Source organism: Apus apus, chromosome 4 (genome assembly GCF_020740795.1).
Source record: "Apus apus isolate bApuApu2 chromosome 4, bApuApu2.pri.cur, whole genome shotgun sequence".
Classification (NCBI taxonomy): domain Eukaryota; kingdom Metazoa; phylum Chordata; class Aves; order Apodiformes; family Apodidae; genus Apus; species Apus apus.
In genome coordinates this window covers 60,963,806-60,987,446 of record NC_067285.1, presented here as the reverse complement: position 1 = coordinate 60,987,446, position 23,641 = coordinate 60,963,806, and the positions used below count along the sequence as shown (strand labels likewise).

The following is a 23,641-nucleotide window of genomic DNA, read 5'->3' as shown; positions in this document are numbered from 1 at the left end:
TATATTCCTGATAGTTGTCTGAAAAGATATCTGGATTTTGCTCCTACAGGAATGTACAGGTCCCCACCAGCAACGTCATGACAGAGCAGGGTGACTTCATACCCCCCTCCATTTTTAAGTAGACAAAGAGGCAGGGTTAAACTAGTGCGGTAAATCTAGTGCAGACTGAGAAATAAATCCCAACTTAAGGTGAAATTGCTTCAATTAAGAATCAACACCAAACATATGATAGCAGGTATTCACATTGTCCAGGTGACTGATAAGATTGTTTTATTCTCTTTTCAGCTTTATACAAATTAAACTAAAGCAATTTAAATCCCTCCAAGCTTGGCCAGCACTTCCAGTGCATGCTGGAGCAGGTTGGGATGAGCTTTCTTGGACTGCCCATACAGGGTTTAATCATCTTATGCCTGTGGGGAGAGGGCAGAGAAAATATTTGTATCTTCTTGATGAAGGCCATAATGCAACCCTCTCTGAGGAGGCAGATCCTGTTCCCTGCCCCTTTCTACCTGGAGATGGCCAAGCAGAGAGAGCACTGGCATTGTCTTTGGGAGCTCTGCCCTCTTTTATTGTTCCTGTGTAGAGGAATTAATAGTTTGAGCCCCGTCTTATCCTTGGACTTGTATATTGGATCTTTGGTCCCTAGCTGTCTTGGCAGCTATTCAGCTTCTTAGTACTGCTAGCTGACCTGAGTCATGTCAGCTAGGGAAGAAAGCATATTTCTGATATGGGAGAGATAAGACTGTTCATATCTACCACTATTATCTCTATTTTTGCCTGCAACTAGGCTTGGACCTCAGTTTTTATAAAGAGATCAATGCTAAAGCTTGCATATACCTGCCCTATTTCTCTTGACTGGCAGAAGATACCCGTAAGTCCTGCTACTTCATCACTCCTCATTAGCTTGTAATAGCTTTTACTGCTGGTGCTGTTTTTAGGGCTTAGGATAAGAAATACATATATTTTTGCTTTTTAGGACCAGCTCATCCACATGTTCTCCAGCTCTTCCAGAAGGAAGTAACTGTTACCAGTGAAGAAATCTGCTATTCTCTTAATAACTGCAGCAAATAACCTGTTCTGCATCTATAAGCTCAAACAGCATTTTTCATCTTCAGATTAAAAATGTAATAGAAAACCTCATGGCTAAGGAGAATGAAAACAAGACTGATGCAAAAAGCATGCCTGAAATCAAGACACATTTACTGTCTCATCACTTATAGCCTGCTCTGGCTTAAGATGTCTTATATAAAATCTATTCTTGCTCTTTTTCTTTGCTTTGTCTAATCAGAATAAAAGAAAGGCTGAAATGTTTTTAAGTGTTAAGACTATGATCTTCAATGCTGGCTCTGTTGCTAGAAGTTAAACTCTTACCCAATCCATTAAAGGGCACTGGTTTCCCATGTCATATCTAGTTTTGATCAGAGCAAAGAAATAGAAAACAATAAAAACAGACATAATATAAAACAGATTTTCAGCTTTCTGCTTGATTTTTTTTTTTCATTAATTCTTCACTTTTGAAAATATCTGAGTAAGAGTTAAGGTGATGCTCTGCAAAAAGACCTTTTCTCAGTTCCTGCTGAAAAACTTTGCCTTTAAAACAAGACGCTATATAAATAGTAGTGTGCTGTAAGAGTGCTGATGTGGATTGGGCAGCTAGCACGGCTGGTGATATTTCAAAGGGAGACTTATAAAGCTTGTGAGCAGATCCATTTCTAAACACCCTAGATGAAGTCTGTCCTGGAAAAGCTCCTTCTCTGTTCTAATGCATCTCATTTGGAGCATATGTTGACTGATTCTAGGGCCTAAGTCAATCCATCTGGGTGAAACTTCATCCATCTCAAAAAAAAAGAAAAAGAAAAAAAGGGCTAAGTAATCAAAGAGTTGTAACTGATGTGAAGAGTGAAGTTAATCTGTATCCTAATATGCTAAAACTGGGTGCTCCATAGGTGGAGAAAAAGGGTTAAGAGATCCATGACTAGCGTTTCAATTCTAAACTATTTTTATTTAGTTCTGCATCAAACAAAGTCAAGACTGCTGCTCTACTCAGTTTCATAATGCATTAGTAACAGCTTGCTTTCAGGCTTAGCAAGGCCTTACTTAAAGTAAGTTTCCCCAAGCAGAATCAGGCTCTAGTCAGCTAATTACTTTCAATGAAGCACCACTTCATGGAATCATAAAACCATTCAGGTTGGAAAAGACCCTCGGGATCACCAAGTCCAACCATCATCCCTACTCTACAAAGTTCTCCCCTAAACCATATCCACCAACACCACATCCAAACAACCCTTAAACACATCCAGGGAAGGTGACTCAACCACCCCCTGGGCAACCTATTCCAGTGTCTAACCCCTCTTTCTGTGAAAAAAATATTCCTAATGTCCAGTCTAAACCTCCCCTGTTGCAGCTTGAAGCCATTGCCTCTTGTTCTGTTGCTAATTAGCTGTGAGAAGAGACTAGAACCAACCTCTCTACAATGACCTTTCAGGTAGTTGCAGAGCCTGATGAGGTCTCCCCTCACCCTCCTCTTCCTCAAACTAAACATTCCCAGCTCCTTCAAGCATTCTTCATAAGATTTATTCTCTAGGCCCTTCACCAGCCTCGCTGCCCTCCCCTGTACTTGCTCCAGCTCCTCAATATCTCTCTTGAATTGAGGTGCCCAAAACTGGACACAATACTCCAGGTGTGGCCTCACCAGTGCTCAGTACAGGGGGACAATCACCTCACTGCTTCTGCTGGTCGCATTATTTCTAATACAATACACAATTTCATTATGACATACAGTAAATGCTAAATTAGATTTTTAGTTTGTGAATTATGTAACTGCATATTTAAAACTGTCCTTCACAGCAAGGGTTCACAGGCAGCACTGGAATAATACTAAGGCAATGGTACCCCAGGCTACCAGCTTGCATGCTTGGTTATGAGCAATCTCCTGGAAAAGTAGCCCTATAAGAGTGGGAAAGGAATTAGACATGTTTAAAAGTTGGAAGTCAGGGATAAAAATTTATTGTTCCACTGTGCATTCTTCTGCCCATAACTGCCTCAAATTACTTGGCAAAGGTAAATGAGTCTAGGAAGGAGGGGAAACAGATGAAAAGGCCTTGAAAGATGTATGTGATTTTTGCTGGATTTTTGAGACTTTGGAGATGTCATTTCACAAACTATAGGGTGAAAGTTCAAGGAAATCTTTTCTAGTAAGAGGAAAAAGTTAAAAAAATGTAAACCTCAAAAACCCAAACAAGACACAGTGGGGGGAAAAAAAGAAGAGGTAGTGGCAGAGATTGAGGGTTTGAAGCAGTTACACCTCTATTTGCAAACTCCTTCTGAAAGCTGCTGACAGAGCTTTGGCATCTGATCATCTCCTAACTGCTGATTAACATAGCACTGTTTTATATTTAACTCAGGCCAGTGCAGGAGGGGCTGGGGGTGGGGTTGTGCTGCTTATAAGGGGAGCACAGCAGGAACAATGTTCTTCTGTGTCGGTTCCCTCTGTCTCACAGGCCAGCTGCGCTCCTTTTGATCATTCACATTTCCTCCAAATGCATGTTGTCTTTAATTAATTGCGTGTCTTGCGGAAAGCGAGGTGGGGGAGACGGGCAGAGAAGAGCTACAGTCACACAATTAAAACACAAACCAAGTCTGCTGAGTTTACTAAGTGCAAGCGCTGAAGTGACAAATAAGCTTTTTTACGGTTAATGTTTTGCTCTGAGAACAGACCTGGGAGCAGAGATGGAGGGCATGCATTTTGAGGATGAGAAGTCCAAGAGGTACTGCATGAAGACAAAGCATGTGGCTGTCATCTGTGGCGTTGTGGTCGTTGTAGGTCTTGCTGTGGGGCTTGGCGTGGGATTGAGCAGACCTAAATCTCAACAACCTTCAGAGGAAACAGATGAGCCAACAAACCCTCCTCCCGCAGTGGATTTGAGTCCCTGTCCTCCTAAAACTGATGAGACTGGAGACTGGAGACATTTTAGGCTACCCACTTATGTCAAGCCTCTTCACTACGATCTGGAAATGAAGCCTGAAATGGAGGAAGACTTTTACACTGGGACAGTCAGTATTTCCATTGCTTTGGAAAAATCTACCAGCCACCTGTGGCTCCACCTGCGAGAGACCAAGATTACAGAAATGCCCACACTCCGGAAATCCTCAGGTCAACAGATTGCTCTGACCGACTGCTTTGGGTATCAGCCACAAGAGTACATAGTGATGAAGGCAGAAGCAGACCTCTCTGTCACTGATGAAAGTGATCCCTATATACTCACCCTGAAGTTTCAAGGCTGGCTGAATGGTTCCCTGGTTGGGTTTTATAGGACCACCTACACTGAGAATGGACAGATCAAGTAAAGCATTTTTTGTCTTGTTTATTAAACCTTCTTCTCTATTTTTCTTCCTCAGGTCTGCTCTATTCCTGTTTCAGATTTTCAGTCTTGTCTCTCACCAACTTGCTGACATTTCTGGGCTGTTCTTTCATTTTCTCATTCCCCTAAGATGATGCAATATTCAAAATCCTTTGGCTGTTGACAAGTGAAAGTGGTCTGGAGAGATGGTTTGTTGTTGTTATTCTGAAAAACTTTTCAAACTCTGCTGGTCCCAGGTTACCTTTGAGCTTTAGGAATGGCTTCCTTAGAGAGCTGGAGGGATTGAGGCCTCGTTTTATCTCTGTAGTACAATAAATAGCATGTAGCTCTCACTCCTCCCTCCTGTCACTCCCCAAGGTAACAGTTTCAGTCTAAAATGCCCCTGTGATAGTTTTCCTGACACCATGCCTTCTTGATGTTGTAAACCTGAGGAATATGCATACCAGAACTTCCTTGTCCCTCCTGCATCTGATTTAAATTATGGGTAGGAAAGTCCAAACAATGAAGGTTGTGTTGCAGTTCTTCCCTTTTAATACATCTATAGTTATTGAAAGATTACCAAGCCTCTGCCAGTTCATTTAACCCATTCCACTTCCCAGGCTTGCATTGCTTCAAGGTGGAAGCTTGAAAAAGCCATTGCCCTCAGCTAAGAAGTATTTCTTCACAGTTAACATATGGAGTGGACACTCATGAATTGTCCAATATTTATGTTTCTGAAGTGACACATTCTAGCCTTTACAGCTATAAGATAAACTTGGCTAGGCTTTTCCAAGGACCCATAACAGGAATACGGAGACAAACACTGGTGTGTTTTCACAGCCCGTTTGCCCTACTGGGACAATGGTGTCATGAGAGAGAGGCACATCAGCTCCACTCAGCTTCTGACTGACAATGCCAGGAGTAGCACTAGCAACAGGCACCACCAGGAGCAAAACCAAGAGGCAGAGGAAAAAACAAGCATTGATTTTTCATACTTAAACATAGTTACCTGATCTGGGAAGAAGCCATTTAGAGAACTGTTCAAAACCTAGCCAGCTCTTTCCCTAGTTTTCTTCCATCTATCAGCCCAGCACTGCTCTGAATTTGAAGGTGCTTTGGTTTTATATTTTGAGCATCTGACATCCCTGAAGCAGTTCTAGTAACCTTTTAGCATATTTTTAAGTTGAGGTGTGTTACGTCCTTTTTATTGGTGAAGGATATATAGATATTAAATTAATTGTCCCAGGTTTCTTACAACACCAGAAAAGCAGGACCAAAATGCAGATTTCCTGAGTCACAGAGCAGGAGTGGTGAGTGCCATCCCGTAGATCCAGACAGTGTAGAAGGACAAGTATCTGACATCATGAAGAAAGGAGAACTTTGTAAGATAAAGATATCTTAAAATGTGAACTCACCTTGAGGGTTCCCACTTCTTGATTTGAATGCTAGAAGTTACAGTTGCAAAGATGATCCTAGCCAGCAGTCTGAAAATCCTCAATACAGAAAGGAACTTGAGCATGAGTTTGTTTGTTAGGCTTGAGAAAGGCTTTAATAAGAATGAGTGAATGATGATTTCTGAAATGCTTTTTGTGTGGTTAAGTTTGGGCAGATTGTTTGTGGGGGTGGAAGAGGCGATGTATAGGATAGTGGTAAGTACAGCTCTGAAATGAAAGCAACCACCCAGCAAATTGGTGCTATGCAGAATGAGGGTAGGTGACAGGATGGGATGAGGGAGGATGGTGAGGGAAGGGTTTTATTACTAGAACAGCATTTCCCCCTGGCTTTCTACTCAAAACCAATACTGGCTAGGATTAGTTTTTTTATTTTGCCTTTGCCTGGTACAAACATCACCCTTGGACAGTTTCAACCTAGATAGTTCCTTTTATGTGATGTTCTAAGTAAATACAAATTGAATCAGGTAGTAGCAAAAGTCAAGCAAGTCTATTAATAACGGATGTTAGAGTGAAGGGGGCTGAGTGAAAATATGAGCCAAGATGTAATTAATATAATCTCCCATCCCTTCTGGTCAGTGTTAGAAGCAGCAGGACCTTTGGAGAGAATTAGTAACACTGGAAAGTCAGCTCCCAGCGCTGAGCTGCTCCCCAGCTGTCTATTTGCGAGGGCAAAGGTTTGCTAGAATGCCTTTTGTTTACAAACTGGGCACAAGTCCAGGCTCTGCTGTTGCTTAGATTCAAATCTCCCACCACGTTTTGTGGGAAACAGGTAGACGTGCTGAACATGCCTGCAAATCTGGGATCCTTAGGAGGCTTAGGGAGAAGAATGCCTCATTTGGGAATCCTGTTCAGACAGATCACACACTGTTAGGACAAAGGTTCTTTTGGACATGCCCAGAAGTGGATCTTGAGATACCTTGGGAACACAAGTATTTAAATTGGCATGTGTGTGCTGGTAGGGAGCAGGAAAGCAGGAACTTTGAGAATGCTGATTTTAAACAGATCTGTGAGTGCCTGAACCCAGTGTAAGAACCAAAGTCTTTTAGAAAAGCTATTCCTCTCTCTGCACATTTCCTTTCTCCATTGATAAAAGGGGAATAACACTCTTTCCCTACTTTGCACGTTGCATAAATATGTTACAATTGTGTTATCTGCAGATATTAGGAAAGGAAGCATAACAAGAGTCCTTGCCTGATGTAATGTTTTCTTTTAACTCATTAGTTCCTCTCAAGGAATGTACTAAAATTCCCTTTTATTTTTTTCTTAAAATAAAGTACAAACATGTCACAGCAGCTTTTTTCATTTTGCACTACTATTAGTGACAAGGTATTGCTTCCCTTTTATAGAAATTATCTCTGTTCTCTATAAGAGGAGAACAAGAAGCTTAAAAAGATACTTAGATGGGAACATCCCTAACAGGGAGACTATGCAAGGATTTTAGTGATTAGGAAAAGGCAAAATATTCTTTAGTGTACAGAAGTAGCAGTTCTGGATTTCTTCCTCAAGGAAAAAATTGTCTTAGAAGAAGCAATAAATCTGAATTTAGGGAAAGACTGAGAGAAAAATGCTTTGATTAGTTCATGAGGGAAGATTTTTGCCCTAACTCCCTGTGCTTTGGGAGAAGGAAAAAAAAGGGGGGAGATGAGGGGAATTCATTGTGCTCCTAAACACAGCCCTATTTTATTTTGGGAACAACAGCTAGATGCAGCCTCAGTCAGATCTTTACTTCTTATTACTATATTTACAACTGTCACCTCTAGTTCACATTTAAAGGTCTGGACATGAACAGCCAGCAGAAGGGCAGAATCCTCCAAGCAGTGAAGAAAATCTTCTCTTAAAACTACATGATACACTTGAAATGAAATTACACCATTTCACATTTCTAGTGCCACTTCTACCCATGCCATTACCTGGAGTTCTCATCGTCTACCCCATAGGAATGGTAGTTGCATTTTTGCAGGTTTTGCACTGCTGCAGTCTGTCTGACTCCATAAATATATGAGGATAGATGGTTTATTACCTTATAAATCAACAAAGATATCACGGTGTTATCAGTCTATAGGAACAAGACAAAAATGTGTCAAAATATATAGCAAATTTTTTATACATAGCCGTGAAGTGTTGCCCTCAGGACTTGAAGTTAACTTAATTGTGAAACAGCTTTCAAATCCTGCAAAAAGTAGAGAGTGACATCAAACAATTTACCAAGCAAAAGAAACTATTAAGCCTGAAGCTATGTTAAGGTGAATGTTCATTATGCCTTCTGCCCATGAACTTTTGAGTTACTTTTCCAGTGAACATGAATGGTAAGAACCCAGACGTATTACCTCCATCAGGCTTGTAAATGACCCTTGCTGCTGCTACAAGTTCTTAATGACCAGTTTAGTATTTAAGCACCACAGGGAAATGCCAAGGCCAAGAGAAACACTGAAAAACTGGTTGTCAAGTGAGCTTGTAGGATTGCTGCAGACCTGTAATTTATGATGTACACTTTTAATTACTTTTTGGAAAGAAAACCTTAATATAGTTGGAGCAGCTGTAGAAGTGCTGTCAGAAAATGCTCAACATTCCAGATTAATTGAAGAAGCATCTGTGATCCCCCTTTCACCATCAATCACTGGAGAATATGTTCTGCCACTGTATGGTTCATTAATGGGGGAGTCCGAAGTCACTGTGAGAAGTGCGCACATAATACAAATATTCACAACCTTCACCTTATTTTTTTTATCTGACCCCTATTGTCTAGTTCCTCCAGTCATTTTTGCATAACTGAGATGACTTTCTAACCCCCCCCCAAATGGCTAGCATAGCATCAGTTATGTACTAGGATGTTAACCTGCACTTTCAATACTTTTTCCAGCAGTTTCCTTAATGGAGTCAGGGGACCATAACAGCACCAGCAGAAAACTATGTGGTAACAGCAGAAATAGAAACACACAAGCAGGATGAGACTTTGGGAGCACTTAGGCAATTCCAAGGTGTCTTCTCAGGAGACATTCAAGACTCTAATCCCCAGATATGCTCTAGCGGGTAAAGAACACATGGAGTGACTTAAGTAAATATCCATACACCAGAACCTTAATTTCCTTGTAGAATTCCTTCCATCAGTAGTTTATTTTAGGCACAAAAGTAAAAGGGAAGCCTCATCAGAAAGGTGAGCAAAATTTTTACCATCCATGAGGGGTCACATATCTTATTGCCTGGCTTCTAAAAATATGGCTTTAGTTTGCTCTGGAACCTAGAAGTTTGCAGACTTTCAGGTAACACATGCCTATATGATGTCAGGTTGTGCATTTCTGATGTAATCTACTTTTATGAATGGACAAGTACACACAAATATTTGTAGTTGTCTTTAGTTTGTGAAATTGAAAAAAAAAAAAAAAGCTTAGAAATTGCAGATAAGATTTAAAAGTTGTATATAATGAAGGCTTGCCAATGTGTTGTTTGTTTAAGGAGCATCGCAGCTACCGATCATGAGCCAACAGATGCACGGAAATCATTTCCTTGCTTTGATGAGCCCAACAAAAAGGCAACTTACACCATAACTCTCATCCATCAAGACACGTACCAAGTACTCTCAAACATGCCAGTACAGGTATGTATTTCCCAACATTTCTGCCTAAGTGGAATGGTTCTGTAAAGTCACTGGAAAGATACCATGGATTTCAAGGTCCTTGTGCATTCAGACTCTACCACCCAGACACTGCAAATCTAATGCTTAATAAATACTCTATAAAACAGGACTGGTCAGTTGTTTAGAACTCCCAGTGGTCCACCAGTGCACAACATGGCAATTCAGAGCCAAATCCAAAGCAGAAATGAAACGTCTCTTTTGTCTTTAACAAGCTGGCCCTCTATTCAAATATTCTAGATAAGTATCCTCTACTAACTATAAATAGGTAAGGGCAGGCTCTTAAGTCAAACAAAGAGGACTATAAGAAGGACTACTCTGGAAGACAGCTGATTCCCAGATGAGAAGTATAAAATAATCACTGAAACTATATAATGCTCCAAAGCAAAAGCCTGCTGACTACAATCTAATGGCAAAAAAAGTCTAGGTTTATTATTTTTAATAATACAGGGTCTGAAAGCCCATCTCTGAGCTCATGGGTGTGGGCACTTGTCAGTTCACCATGACTGTAATTTCCGAAATAATCTATTTCTGGACCTAGTGGGTCAATTTTCAAGTTTTATAGGAAATTCAGTGGCATTAATTATCTATCTCTGGGCCCTCTGGAGGAAAATGGAATGGCATTCAGCTGAGAGAGCTTCTAATAAATAGTTTAACTGAATGTGTAGTGCAACGTATAATTTCTAATGAATATGTTCTGAAGTGGGAGATTAAGTGCCAAGTTAAAAAAAAAAAAAAAAAAAAGAAGAAAAAAAAGAGCATCCAGCCTCCAGGCTGTTGACATTTGCATCTTTCCAGTCACTCCCTCACCCGGAAAGCAAAGGTCTGCTTTACTGCGTATTGTTTTATTTAAAGAATTCCCCAAACCTTAACTATCCCCTAGCAATACAGCTGAGACAACTGTTACCAGTTGCCTCTTAGACACTTTGCAAATGTAAAGCTCTGACCTGTTCTTACTAAAAATATTTCTGTATATCAAAGAGCACTGGGCATTTCGATGAAAAACTCATGAAAGAAGAGTGTTTGCTATATCTTTCCTCACACACCTTAGGTAAGTGAAGATACTGGCAAGGAAGGTGAGGGAATGAGACTAGATGTTATCAAGATTTAGTGGGTTCTCAGATTTACTTTACACTTTTCCATGTGGACCTTGCCTCTAGTATGGACATACAAGAAATAAGCTTTCAAAGGGCTAACTATCACTTGTTAATTAATTGCTAAAATCCAAGTATAGGTGGGGAAATGTAGACTATGCTGTGTTCATATTCAGGTTTTACTAGAGGATGATAGCAGGGCACTTTTTCATCTGATATGTTCACAAGGTCACTACCTCTGTTCTTAGTAGTGAAAGATCTCTGGGAAATCTTTTCAATGGATGGAAATGTAACAGTTTGTAAATGCAAGGTACGTTGTGTGTTACAAGTGTGTAATAGTTTTGGTGGTGTAGAGCTTTATAATCAACTTGGCAAAATCAACTCAGCAAAATTGGAAATTTGTACATTTAATTTGCATTTTTCACTGAATTTTTTTACCTTTTTTTTTTTCACTGAAGCTCTAACTTAATTGAAAAAACAAAAGATATCAAAATATCTTCAAAATGAATAAAATAATAGAAAAGTAGATTGCAAATATCTCTGTGAAAAGGAGTTTGAGAATATATCTGTGAAAAGCGTTTTTTGCTCCTGGAATCTTATTACCTGCAACATTCACTATCTGTGCTTTTTTTACACTGTATTTATATCAAACAAATCTTTTGAAGTATTGCATTTCTAGGAGGTTAGTGTCTTTTATATGCTGCTTGCTTTTGTCCTATTCAAGTTAGTAATCCAGTAAAAAGTCCAAAACATTATCAGAATGGCAATACAGATAATGAATAGCAGAAATAAATAGAGGACGAGTCACATAAAACAAGTGTCAAGTTTGGTCATACAGTTCAATTAAGAGTTCAGGACATTTGGGAAATTTGTTAAATAAAACTATGATCAGCACTAAATCATGATGTACATTTAAACAATCTACCAATTAGCAGTGCTAATTCATATCTGAATGAGTTCAGGATAGATTAATTAGGCTGGTCTTTATCCTAAACCACATCTCTGCAATCCCTGACTCCTCTATGATGCATGTATTTAAGAAAGCAGTGTATCCATTCTCTTCTCTGGTCTGTCCAAAGTGATGTTATTTTATGCTACTATTTCAACAACAAAATACACTATTATACATGGAAAAATTCCTGTTGGCAAAATTCCTATGTATGTGAAGGCTTTCAAATCCTTGATGCAAAATTAAAACCAGGTAAACTTCTTTAGTGCAGAAAAACAAAGTCCTATTTAATGTATTGCAGTATTGCAGAAAAAAACATTTTGTCTGTTCTCTTGCCATCAGCAAGGGGATGCCAGAAGAGGTGAACCTGGAGAGATAATTTATCATTTCTGTGTAGTTGTAGGCTTCAAGAAATATTGTACCCTCTTCTGCATGTGTTTACAATTCCAAAAATCAAATTAATTATTTTTCTCTTTCTGCAGCAAACTGTACAGCTGGGTGATGGCTGGAATCGGACAACTTTTGAGAAGTCAGTTCCCATGAGCACCTACTTGGTATGCTTTGCAGTGCACCAGTTTCAGCCAATAGAGAGAATATCTGCTAGTGGAAAGCCTGTAAGTCCTGTTGTAGCCTAAACATGGTTCAGATTACAGATGTACAGTGATTTGCATTTTTTAAAAAAGATATCTCTTTATAATACAAACAGGAACATATTTTTCCTTTTCCTATAGCCTAGTTTATGCAGCTTACTTTATCAGAATAGGTGCTCACAGTGGTCCTTCTGACCTTGACTACACTCAGTGTTTCACAGTACTTCCCTGCCCCCTATCTTGGTGAGATCCCAGTCAGTACCTCTCATAGAGGCACATGGGTAAGGAAGGAGCACTATTTCTCCAACCTCACCCCTGACCTGAGGTCCAGAGTCTGAGGGAAACTGTAAGTTCAGAGGTACAAATGATTCACAGGCCATGGTTACAAATACTTAGCAATTTTCTGTGGGTTAAAAGGTGTTAATCTGTGCACTTGATGTCTTCCTATTTATAGTCATGGAAAAGTAGGACTACAATACTATGTGCCATTATGTATTGGCTCTAATACTCATTATTTTATGACAGTGGCTAAAGATAACTGCTGAGTGTAAGTTCTTTATAAATAAGTGTAGAAGTGAAAGTGCCTGCATCACAGGCTGGAAACAGCTGGATATTTGGTAGGTGCCCTAATAAAGTGAGTATGTTTGAATCTGAATCCATAAAATTAAAATAGCTCCTTTGTTTAGATGCAACAGGCAGTTCAATCCAGTTCTCACTTAGATACAGACCTCCTGAAGGTGCAGCTGACCAGGCATATGAAGACCACAAGACATTATGCTGAATCACAACCTGAAAGCCTGAAAACAATTTGTCCCCCAACATAAATGCCTTATTTAGTCTAAAACTAGTCTGGGTTGCTCAACCCACTGTTAATTTTAATTGGTTTACATCTTTTTTTCATCTGAGACAGAGGATGAACCCAGTGTGATCTTGCTGCTTCCCCTTCCACCAATGGACAGGGAATCCAGAGCAAAGCCCCAGCTGAACCACTGGTCCTCTAGCAAGGAAGCTCCTCCTGAGCTTTTCTATCTGAAAAAAACTTTGCAAATCCTTCCCTACCTATGGCTATCCACTGATGTGAAAATCTGCCTTGTATAGATCCCCAAAGTGCTGATCCCAATTATCAGCAAAGACTTCCTGGTGTAGCGCCGTGCTGAGGCCCCCTTCTCCTACGCCCTTGCTAGTGTCACACTGTATGCTTAGATTATTTCTTGACAAATAACTAAGGCTAAATTACACTTAGCCAAGCAAATGGAGCCCAGGTTGACACGGCAATTCTTAGATCCCTGCTGTTTGGCTGAGTAATTTGCAAAACAGAAGAGTGTTTTAGGCCACTCAGCCACACAATTTTGTCAACCAGATGCTCTCCAGTGCAGCTGCTCCTTTCATTATCAGGGACAGGACTTTGGTTATTTGGCCTCGATAGATATTCTCTAGAGTTTAGTTATTTTAAGAGTTGGAATTTATGCCTCTTTTGTAGAACATTGTGTGGTAGGAAAAAAAAAAGCTCTGTGTTCTAGATGCAAAAGTTAACATTCTCTGTTGTCCATGGCACACTCCAGAGTATGGCTCTAAGGACACTAGGGTTTTTTCCCCCAAGCAAAACACTAAAGCACAAAATGATCCTGACTGTAGCTTTTCTAAATAGAAGCAAGTGTTCACTGAAATGTGCTAATAAGTGTGCGTGTTTGTAGAAGCAGGGGTACTCATGTCAGTGCAGAATTTGCTTGAAGAAACTAATTCAGACCTTGATTACTACCTATTTTATTAATGCTATTCAGTACACAATGTCTGAGGGCTTGCCTGCACTGGAAAACTTGGTTAAGTGAGGTTAAAATCATAACTGTTTCCTTTTTTCTCAGCATGGCCATTGTTTAACCAATATAAACTATATGTATAAGACTGTTTTAAATTCAGGGAGCCACATAACTCCATCACTACAAATTACCTTTTCCCCAGGAAAATAAGGCTATCTTTAGAGTTTTTAATCAGACATTTAGAAGTCCTTCTCCTAATTAACCAGTTTCTTTCCAAAAGCTTTGAAGCCCAGCCAAGCAAGGAGATATTTAGATTCACTGACTGCTGAAAAGAACATTCCATAGTTTGTTGTATATATTGCTAGCAATGAATCCCTCATTCAACATAAAGTATCCGTCTGAGCTATATATTGCTTTCTTAAACAGCAGCAACACAGTACAGCTCACATGACATGGAAAATTGTTTAAAAAACTGTCATTCACTCTGAAAACCATTGCCCTAACAAAGGCATTAATGGAAGGAATAGTGGGAAATGCACCTGCAGCTGGAAATGATGCTCCTGAGCTGACTACCTGTCAGGCACCAAGTGTCTGGTTTGGAAAATTGCAGAGGAGATTTTACAGATTAAACCCAAAGTCAGTTCTAGTGCATGCTGGAGGTTTTGGAAACCATTAATATGGATCAGCTAGGGGACCAAAGACTGCTAAATTGGGTAAAGAGCTTACTGAAGTGGAAATTGCAGACTGTAATTGCATACTGACCCTGAGGGAAATGCCCTGGCTGGAATGGATTCTCAATTGAATTTCATAAGCTTTTCTTGTTTTGTTTTTTTTTCATTCCAGCTTTATTTCTGACCACTTTCCCATCCTCCCCTCTCATTGGAGGAAGTATAATTTCATGGTATTGAAATAAATGCATTATCAGGCTCCAAGAGGGCTCTTAGAGTAGGCTGGCTCCTTTGCTCAGTTGTGACCCTAAACTCCTGGCTGTAATACAGCATTGAGGAGTAAACAAGCCACACCAACACAGCCAGAAGAATGTGGACCATTCACAGGAGAAGCACAGCCTGCAAAATGAGATGGACTGGTTTTCCTGAAGCCAGGAACTTCATTCCATGTAAAGATCTCTTACCTTCCACACTGGAGATTTTGGGGGATAGTGAAGAAAGCAGCCTACAGTTCCTGCCAGTGGACATTCCAGCACCATGGCTCTGCCCTGGGGCAGAGATTTGTGTGAGCTTTGGGACAAAGAGATCAAGGGAAAGACCCTTGAAAGATTCCATAAATTCTTAAGGCAAACTTTGTCTTCAGAGCGCAGAAATAACATTCCAAAAGGATTTTTCAAGCTATAGGCCACCTCATTATGGTTATGGGTGCCTCTAGTCCTCCAGGACTTGAGGTTTCCTGTTGCTTGACAGTAAGAGACAAAGCAGTCCCAGGCACCAAGCCTTAGGGGTGGAAAGGTCAGCACTAAGGCACTGTTTTTTGCATTCAAGGAAAAAAAATGCTGAAAGTAGAACACAGAAATGGTCACTCATCATACACAGGGCTGCAAAACATGCCAGTTTTCCTGGACCTGCCTGGTGGGAAGAGAGAGAGCTGATTTTTGATTGGGATTTCCACAGGTACAGCAGCCCATCAGGCACCACAGCTGTGACTGGATGCCTGTATGGCCAGAGGTCCTGGGCAACTGGCCACTCAACTTGCATAGGCTAGCATGTCTGGAAAGAGTTACAGATATAGTAAAACCACTGTCTTCAGAGGTGGTTTTGAGATCTTCAAACATACAAGAACTAGATGAAATTATGATGACAGTAGTTAAGTTAGGAAGAAATTTAAGAAACTAAGGCATTCTGGGCTTCAGACAAACGTCAGGACAGATGTGTTCCTAAAGATTGTCCTGATGGGATCAGTCCAGATCAATGAGCTGCTCAGAAGAAAAATAATTTCCCTTTGGTTGTGCTTACCCAGGCTTCCTTGGGAAAACCAGGCCCTGGGGAAAGAGACACTGGATTGTATCTGGGCCCCACTCCAAGCTTGGCCACTGTGAGCTTCTGGACATGGACCTGGCTAGTTTTACAATTTAGGCATATTGTGGAAAACATGCACAGGTTATGCTAAGTTGGTCTCCTTTATGTATAACATTTGAAAAACTTTGTTGAATAAATGTGTTAGGGAACAAAATTCAGTGTTCCAAACAGCCTCTTAGAGAAAACCTGCAGTGCTATAGGTCAGTATCTTAAATGACTTTTCAACACTTGCCACCTTCTAATTTCTTTAAACTGAAGTCTGCCCTAATTGTCTCTCTCTATTTTACAGCTGAGAGTTTATGCCCAGCCCCAGCAAAAAGACACGGCGATATATGCAGCAAATGTAACAAAAATTGTATTTGACTTCTTTGAAGATTACTTTAATTTGAGCTATCCTCTTCCAAAACTAGGTGATTATTTATACTTATATTTTTCATGTTGTTAATTCACTGTCATGGTTATGTTTCTTGTACAGGTCTCTGTGCTTTGATGGAAAACATCATCAAAACATTTGTTGCTAACCACTGATACTATGTCAGGATGATTTAAAAATGTACCAGTGTAGTCCAAGATGTGTTTAAATGTCAGCATAGGAGGGGTGGTCTCAGTAACCATTAAGTTATCAGATCTCACAGTTCAGTTTGCTGAACAGAAGTACTGGTCCTGGGATGGTTATTTTCAAGTGTCTTGTGAAAAAAAAGAGGAAGCACTGGTGTCATCAATAAAGGAACATCATGAGTTAAATAGAGCCAGAAGATGTTTGAGAAAAATATGTATCACTTCCATGGGAACTTCTGGACAAAAGTCAGCAGTGAGATAAGTGAAGATGTAAACTGCCAGGGAGTGTCATACTATTTCTTAACCTTAGTGCAAAGTGGGTATATGTCCACTTTTTAGAAAGATGAATGTGCTCCAGCATATAATTTGTAGTTTCTACTGCTGGGCTAAATAAAGACTCAGAGCTAAACAAGAGTGGGCACGCTATCAAATTTAGCCCATGGTTACAAAACAAAGAAAAAGTAGTGCAGTTGGGTAACCTTTAGCTTGGGCCATCTGGACTCTGGATCTGATTTGTGCAGTTTGAACTAATAAATTTGGGAATGTAATCAGAATTTTGGAAATGCTCCCTCCTAAGGTCTCCAAATAGGTAGTTCAGTTAGGTTCATTAACTTAAAAGGATGGAAAAACATTAACTACAAACAAGTTAAGGCAACGTAACAGGGTTAAAAAAACAAACAAACAAACCCGAAAGTTTGAACACGATTAACAGTGTTACGCAAACCTTTTATTGGCTATTCATACATGGACTTATCAAGCCAGCCTGTATTACTTCAACAACAGATTTTTACCTCCTCCTTTCAAAACATCATCTAAGTTTACTATATAGATTTGTTTGCATTTTCAATGACAAGTGAATCAGGGAAACCAGTACAATATGTTCACACACTGGTCTTCAATAATAATTGGGACTATATTTCACTAATGCTTTATATTCAAACTTTCATTTCCACATAAGCCTGACGACTTCACCACATCAGTGTATGGATAGGGGCCTGTCTGTGCTACAGGGTGGACTGGTAACCCCAGCACAGCAGTATCAAAGAGCAGATGCTCTTTTAGATTTTATACTGTCTATTTGTTGAATCACAAATCTTGACTTACTATGTTGTTCCTTCAGTATTCGAAATAATCTAGATCAAACCTGATGAATAAAACACATTTCTACATAAATGTTTTGGGTTTTTTTTAATTTTGTATTTCACATTGATTTATGGCTTCTGGCTTTGCAGTTCTCCTTGTGATCCTCATTTTGACTGTCAGTGAAGCCCTTGCCAGACTATCAGCTTTGATTCTGTAATCAAGTTGTTTAAATTAAAAGAAGTAATTCCTGTCTTCTGTTAGGGTGAAGTGAGGGTTGTTTGTTCTATTCAGTTTTAAGTCCATCTGTACTTTTTCACTAACCCACATACAAAGGCTGTAGTTATTTGCAGAAGAAAATGCCAGTCCAATTGAGTCTGCAATTTTCATTTAAAGCCATATTGATTACTGACCATAAATGAGTGACCGCCACAAATTGCCAGGAGTAGAGGCAGATGCTGTTCACTGCACAGGGGATTTACTTCAGTTAACATTGTCAATAAATATTTTGAATACAGCAGTGTGACAAACAATGACATGCCTCATTATGCTACAGATAGTTTCAGGAGGTTTACTGCGTACAGCACATCCCCAGACAATACTATTAAATTCTGGAGCCAAAGTAACGTATAATACACATACTCCCAGGAGGTGGCATAACATCACCTCGCAGGACAGATCCTCAGCTAGTGCAACTGATCCTACTAGCACTATCAATCTCCGCAGAGCCAGAGCACCTGCTGTCAGCTGCTGTAGGCCAGTCTCCTGCTTCTTAAACACAGGTTACAGACTGCAGTGCACAGCACTAACCCAGGGCCAAAACCAGTAAGCGAAACAGATTGTGAATATGCAGAAAGAGGACAAGCTAAGTGGCTTAAAGGATACAGTGGTAACCATGCTCTTTCTTTCAATGCAGATAAAATAGCGATTCCAGATTTTGGGACAGGTGCTATGGAAAACTGGGGGCTGATCACGTACAGAGAAACAAACCTGCTGTATGATCCCAATGAGTCAGCCACTTCCAACAAACAGAGAGTAGCTGCTGTGGTAGCCCATGAGCTCGTTCATCAGGTACGTTTTAGCACATGATTCATTTTTACAGTGTTTCAAATGTGTAGTTGAAACATTTTTATCTTGAAAATACTGCCACTAACTCTGTCTTGGCATCTTCAAAGTGTGCTCATAATCTGGTTGCAAAACATGCTGTTAAAAAGTTCCCCATTCGATCTTTAAAGTACCAAAACTACTGTCTTTGAATTTTTCTCAGGAAGTTAGATGCTTGGGTCCAGACTGTGAGCCAGCTTATGAAAATCTGTCTGAAATGTCTTAAAGGAGCTTATTTGCATGTGCAGATGTCTCTTTTGGGCAAGCAAATAGGGACAACTATACACTGTGGAAGGCAGACTGAAAACACATCCTTACAAGCACAAATCATCAAATTGAGAGGAAGAAACTAATAATATTTTCAGTGGCACATGATTAGCAATCATTAGCAATCTTCCTAGTAATGTGTAATTTTATTATAAAAGTGATGTTTTAACACAAGGCCCAAATTCCTATTTAAACTCCAGAATTAGAATAATCTTCGTCTAGCAAGAGGAAGAAACAGATGCATGTTCTGTGTGGAGATGTGACATACTGAGATATACCTTTACCATTTAGCTAACATTGCATTTTTCAATGTTTATAATTGCAGTGGTTTGGAAATACTGTGACCATGGACTGGTGGGATGACTTGTGGTTAAATGAAGGGTTTGCCAGTTATTTTGAGTTCCTGGGAGTAAATGCTACAGAACCAGATTGGCAAATGGTAATTATTTTTGTCTTGTGGAGGGTAGGTGGGGTTGGGGGGAGTATCTTCTTTCAAAACTAAAATTAAACAAGGACAATAAAGACTTAAAGTATATACATAAAAAAAAATAACATAGTGCAGTGCAACATAAAGAAAAAGGTGGTTTAAGCTTTTTCACCTACCTATTTTATAGTCTGCAACTAGTTAAAGTAAACTTTGTAAAGGTTTACTCTGCAAAGAAGAGTAATTCTTTTTTTTTTAGAAATTAGTTAAGTGTTTGGTTATTATAATGGCAATTAAAACCTATGTGGATTCTGGACAGAGCCCTAGAGATTTTGCGAGTTTGTTTAAAGGTCTGGCTCTGGAAGTTGGAGATTCGACTTTCTTTATCTAGTTAGGTTGTAGTGTCTCTATACCGGACTTGTCTTAGGAACATCATCTGACCTAGTGAGGGTTTGGAACCTAGGCCTGTCTCCACAGCTTGAGCTATGTGTCAGATCCCCCATTCAGCTGACATTGTGGGTGTCATTTCAAATGTTCCAAGTCAGACCATCTCTATTCTGCACAGTGTAAAAATAGGTAGTGATAGTGGATAGTCAAGAGCAGTAATTATGCAGCAAAACCAACTCGAGCCACTTTAGGGGGTTACAAAGAGGGTAGCCATAAATATCCAATACACTCTGAGAAATGACAACAGTGTGTGAACAAAGGAAGGTTTCTTGCTTTCTCCTTCCTCCTCTCCCAAAGAGAAGTGGTGCATAGCACACATATTTCCCCCAGCTCTCCAGGTGTAATGAGATTCTGGCTACCAGAAAATATATAACATATGCCAGCGGAAGGAAGCAGGGTGAGTTTTGCATAGGCTGAACCTGTTGTCAAACTATCCTCTGAGACTAGTGACTTTAGAAGCAGGCAGTGCTTATTTGGTGCCTCCTCTGCCTCCCTCCCTGCTCCTCATAAATATCTCTTTTCATCCATGTTATGTGAGGCTGAGAAAAAAAATCATTCCTGAGTCACATCTTCTATGCTTTGAAGTAGAGGATCTGTTGCGCTAACTCCATAAGAAAAAATTTAATTACTGATCCTAAAATTTAATCTATATTTTTTTGTATCTAGACAACATGTTCATTTAAAATCTAGAGCTATTTCAGTGTTATCATCCTAGTGAGTATTAGAAGAGAAAAGATAAATAGAAATTTAGTCTTTTTTGGTCAATATTGAGTAGGAAATATGGGGATTTTGACTTAATCTTTTTTTTTAAATTATGATCACTTTAAAAAAATTATAAACCTCTCTATGGGGAACCCTGCCGCCTCCCTCCCTCCTTCTCTTCCTCTCCAGCTCCATTTTTGCAAGAAGAGTCCATAATGCATTGCAGATATTGTCACACTGCTGAAACTGGTAACAAAGGCTTCTTTTTTTGCTTAACATGGGGGCTTTCTGCTATGATACACATGGGAAAACAGGATTAGCAAAAGACAATTTATCTTAGTTAGGGAAAAAATGTATCCCTCACCTCTCAGACATAAAGTAAGCTGCAGCTCAAGCCACTTATTCTGTGATAGGCTTGCCTTTGTTTCTATTCTAACTTCTTCTCTTTCTCAGCTTGAACAGGTTTTAATTGAGGATGTGCTTCCTGTAATGAAAGATGACTCTCTGCTGTCTTCCCACCCAATTGTGGTCAGCGTGTCATCTCCAGCTGAAATAACCTCTGTGTTTGATGGGATATCCTACAGTAAGGTAGGACCTCCTCCTGTTGTGACTTTGGATGCAAATACAGTGGAGTGCAAAGGCTAGGGAGAGTAGATAAAAGTTATGGGAGCTCATAATCATAAATCCTAACCCACTTGGGCTGTGTCTGTGTGCATCTTTTTTCTGGGACATTCCCAGTCTGGGACATTCCCAACTGTTGTCAGTGATGAATTAGTCAAAAGTGACTGTGAGAGAAGCAGTGCAGCCAGACCTTCAGCCAGCCACTGTGTGCCATGCAAACCTGCTCATGGCATGCAGAGATGCAGGGAAGTCACAGTGCCAGCAGCTTCTGCCACCAGAGTTGACAGTTTTAAAATTATGCTAAACCAGATACTAAGTACATCCCTCTTCCACCACCTCATGTGCTGATACAGCACAGTTATATCAAGCCTCATAATTTAATGCAAGGGCAGATGATACTAGGGTAGATGTCCAGGCATCCTCTCTCTCGTTTCTCCGTCACACTTTTGGGGCTTCCTCAAAACTCCTATTTTGAGGAAGCAAGGAAGGGGACCAAGCAGTAAAAATGAGAAAGTAACTTTTGTCTCATGTTGCTCACAGTATCCCAGCCATCTTAGCAAAAATGGGCTATACCAGCTTCTACTGGCATTGCCCCTAAACTGGAAGATAAGTCAGCTCTAGATTTCACTGAGAGCTGGAGAGCTCAGGACAAACTTGGAGTACAGTAGTCTATAGTCCAGGAGGTGGTAGAAGACATCCCATTAGATATTTGACAAGGATTTTGCTCATCCTGGGGCTCTCTCTGTGAGTGATGGTGGGTTCTGTGCCTACAAAGGCTAAGGAGCCAGCTGGAACTGACTGGAAGAATATACTGGGTCTGTTTTAGCAGAAGGATGCTGGGATGCTGGTGCCAACCAGCTGCTGTTGTAACCAGGGGGCACAAAGGCCTTCCTGAACCCACGGCCTCTGAAAGTATTAGCTGTCTGGGGCAGCAGCCAGGAGCTCAGCACTTGTGGAAAAGTGCTTTGAGGTCCAGAGCATTAGAGAGGCCAGCAGAGGGTCGCCACTGATGTGTTCATCAGGATCCAGGCTAAGAGGCAGAAGACAGCTCCTGTCTCTCCACATCAGATATAGCCTAAGTCATCTTGTCCTTAGACAACCATTAGACAAGGAACAAAGCAGATCTCTCCCAGACTTTCCAGTATCTAACCAGGGTGTCTATTGACTCAAGTGCCCTCACAGCACTGTGGTTTCTAGTTATTTTTTTCAGTGCATTAAGAGACAAGTTTGAAGAAGTACAGGAGGGAACAACCCTGTCCCTCTTCTCTTTTACCACCATATATGCCACCAAGGTGAAGGAGGAACTGGGACTTCGCTCACTCTTTCTTTAACCAGCCATCTCCCATGTTGCTTCTGACCTTGATACACCATGTTTGTGTTGACAGCTTCCTGTATGACTCTGTCAGTGCTTCCTATCTAATGCCATAATAAGTTTCCTCTGAACACACAAAATCTGCCATTATTAATTCCTGCTTGTTGCTTTCCCTCCAACCTCCCATTATCAGCTAAACATAAATTATGTATTGCATTGACTTTAGCTATGCTAGAGTCTGTAGCCATAGATATTACTTTTATTAGGTAGACCCGATACATCCATTTCCATCAGTTTTCTGTTTTCAACTGTTAAATCCTCTGTCCAGCAATATGACCAGTATTTCATGCATCAGAAGTGCCTCACAGTCTAATCATAAACCATGGGAAAACCTGAATTGTGCACCACTGTTCTTAAATCAAGCTAACAAAAATAAAATAAATTAAAAAAAACTAAATCAAATACTTTGAGCCAAAATGTATTTTAGTGGTGAGCTAAGCAAGAGACACTTTTCCACAGTCTCAAAAAACAATGGAGAAAAAAAATCCTAGCTTTACTAATTTCTTTGTGCCTAGATAGTTGCTACATGAACTAATTTTTTTTTTTTTAAGTGAAAACACTTGAGGACTTGTGTATTGTTTGAGAACAGTATGCTTGAGATATAATTTGGCTTGGGATATAATCTGGCTTGAATGAGAAAGTCTTTGCATAGATTTAGCTCAAATTATTGTTGACATTTACATACAAATGTGGAACAAAATCAACTTGTTTCTTTTTGGCTTTATTTTGCCTTCTCTTTTGCATTTTTCTTATAAAAACAATAGCTTTGTGATAATATTAATCACTAAACAAAGCATAATTGGGAATACTCTCCATTTGTTTTACCAGAACAATAACAGGGCTTACCCAATCCTAAAACTCTAATGAATTGCCTGGGGTTCTGTGGAGTCATTGCAATGTTTTCTGTAAGGGAACCTCTAATTGCCGTATGATCAGTAAGGCATTATGCACCTAGGAAAGCTGTACTAGAGTAGACCTGGTGACTACACAATGAATGTATATAATTTTTTTAATCTGCTCTTAAAAAGTAATTGCATCTCACCTCTTTTCCAGTTTAATCTCCTCTCTTAGTTTGAAAGATTGTATTAAAGCAGCAATGAGATTTTTTGTCTTTGGAGTTCAAACATTGATTACCTTGTCAGAGAACATAGATAAGTTCTGCTAGAAATTTGCTCTTGGACCCCCACATTTTTGGATTAAACATTCCATATTCTACCACAT

At 39.9% G+C, this 23,641-nt stretch overlaps 1 protein-coding gene across 1 annotated transcript in view; it reads left to right on the top strand.

Moving 5' to 3' along the window:
* The first annotated feature begins 3,487 nt into the window (after positions 1–3,487).
* The window catches only part of ENPEP (glutamyl aminopeptidase), a 36,671-nt gene continuing 16,517 nt past the window's right edge, over positions 3,488–23,641 (top strand). The window contains exons 1-7 of the mRNA XM_051619017.1: positions 3,488–4,343; positions 9,248–9,389; positions 11,951–12,082; positions 16,135–16,255; positions 18,400–18,554; positions 19,180–19,293; positions 20,881–21,015. Of these exons, the coding sequence (XP_051474977.1) occupies positions 3,730–4,343; positions 9,248–9,389; positions 11,951–12,082; positions 16,135–16,255; positions 18,400–18,554; positions 19,180–19,293; positions 20,881–21,015 (1,413 nt within the window). The 5' untranslated portion in view covers positions 3,488–3,729. The remainder of the gene's footprint in view (positions 4,344–9,247; positions 9,390–11,950; positions 12,083–16,134; positions 16,256–18,399; positions 18,555–19,179; positions 19,294–20,880; positions 21,016–23,641) is intronic.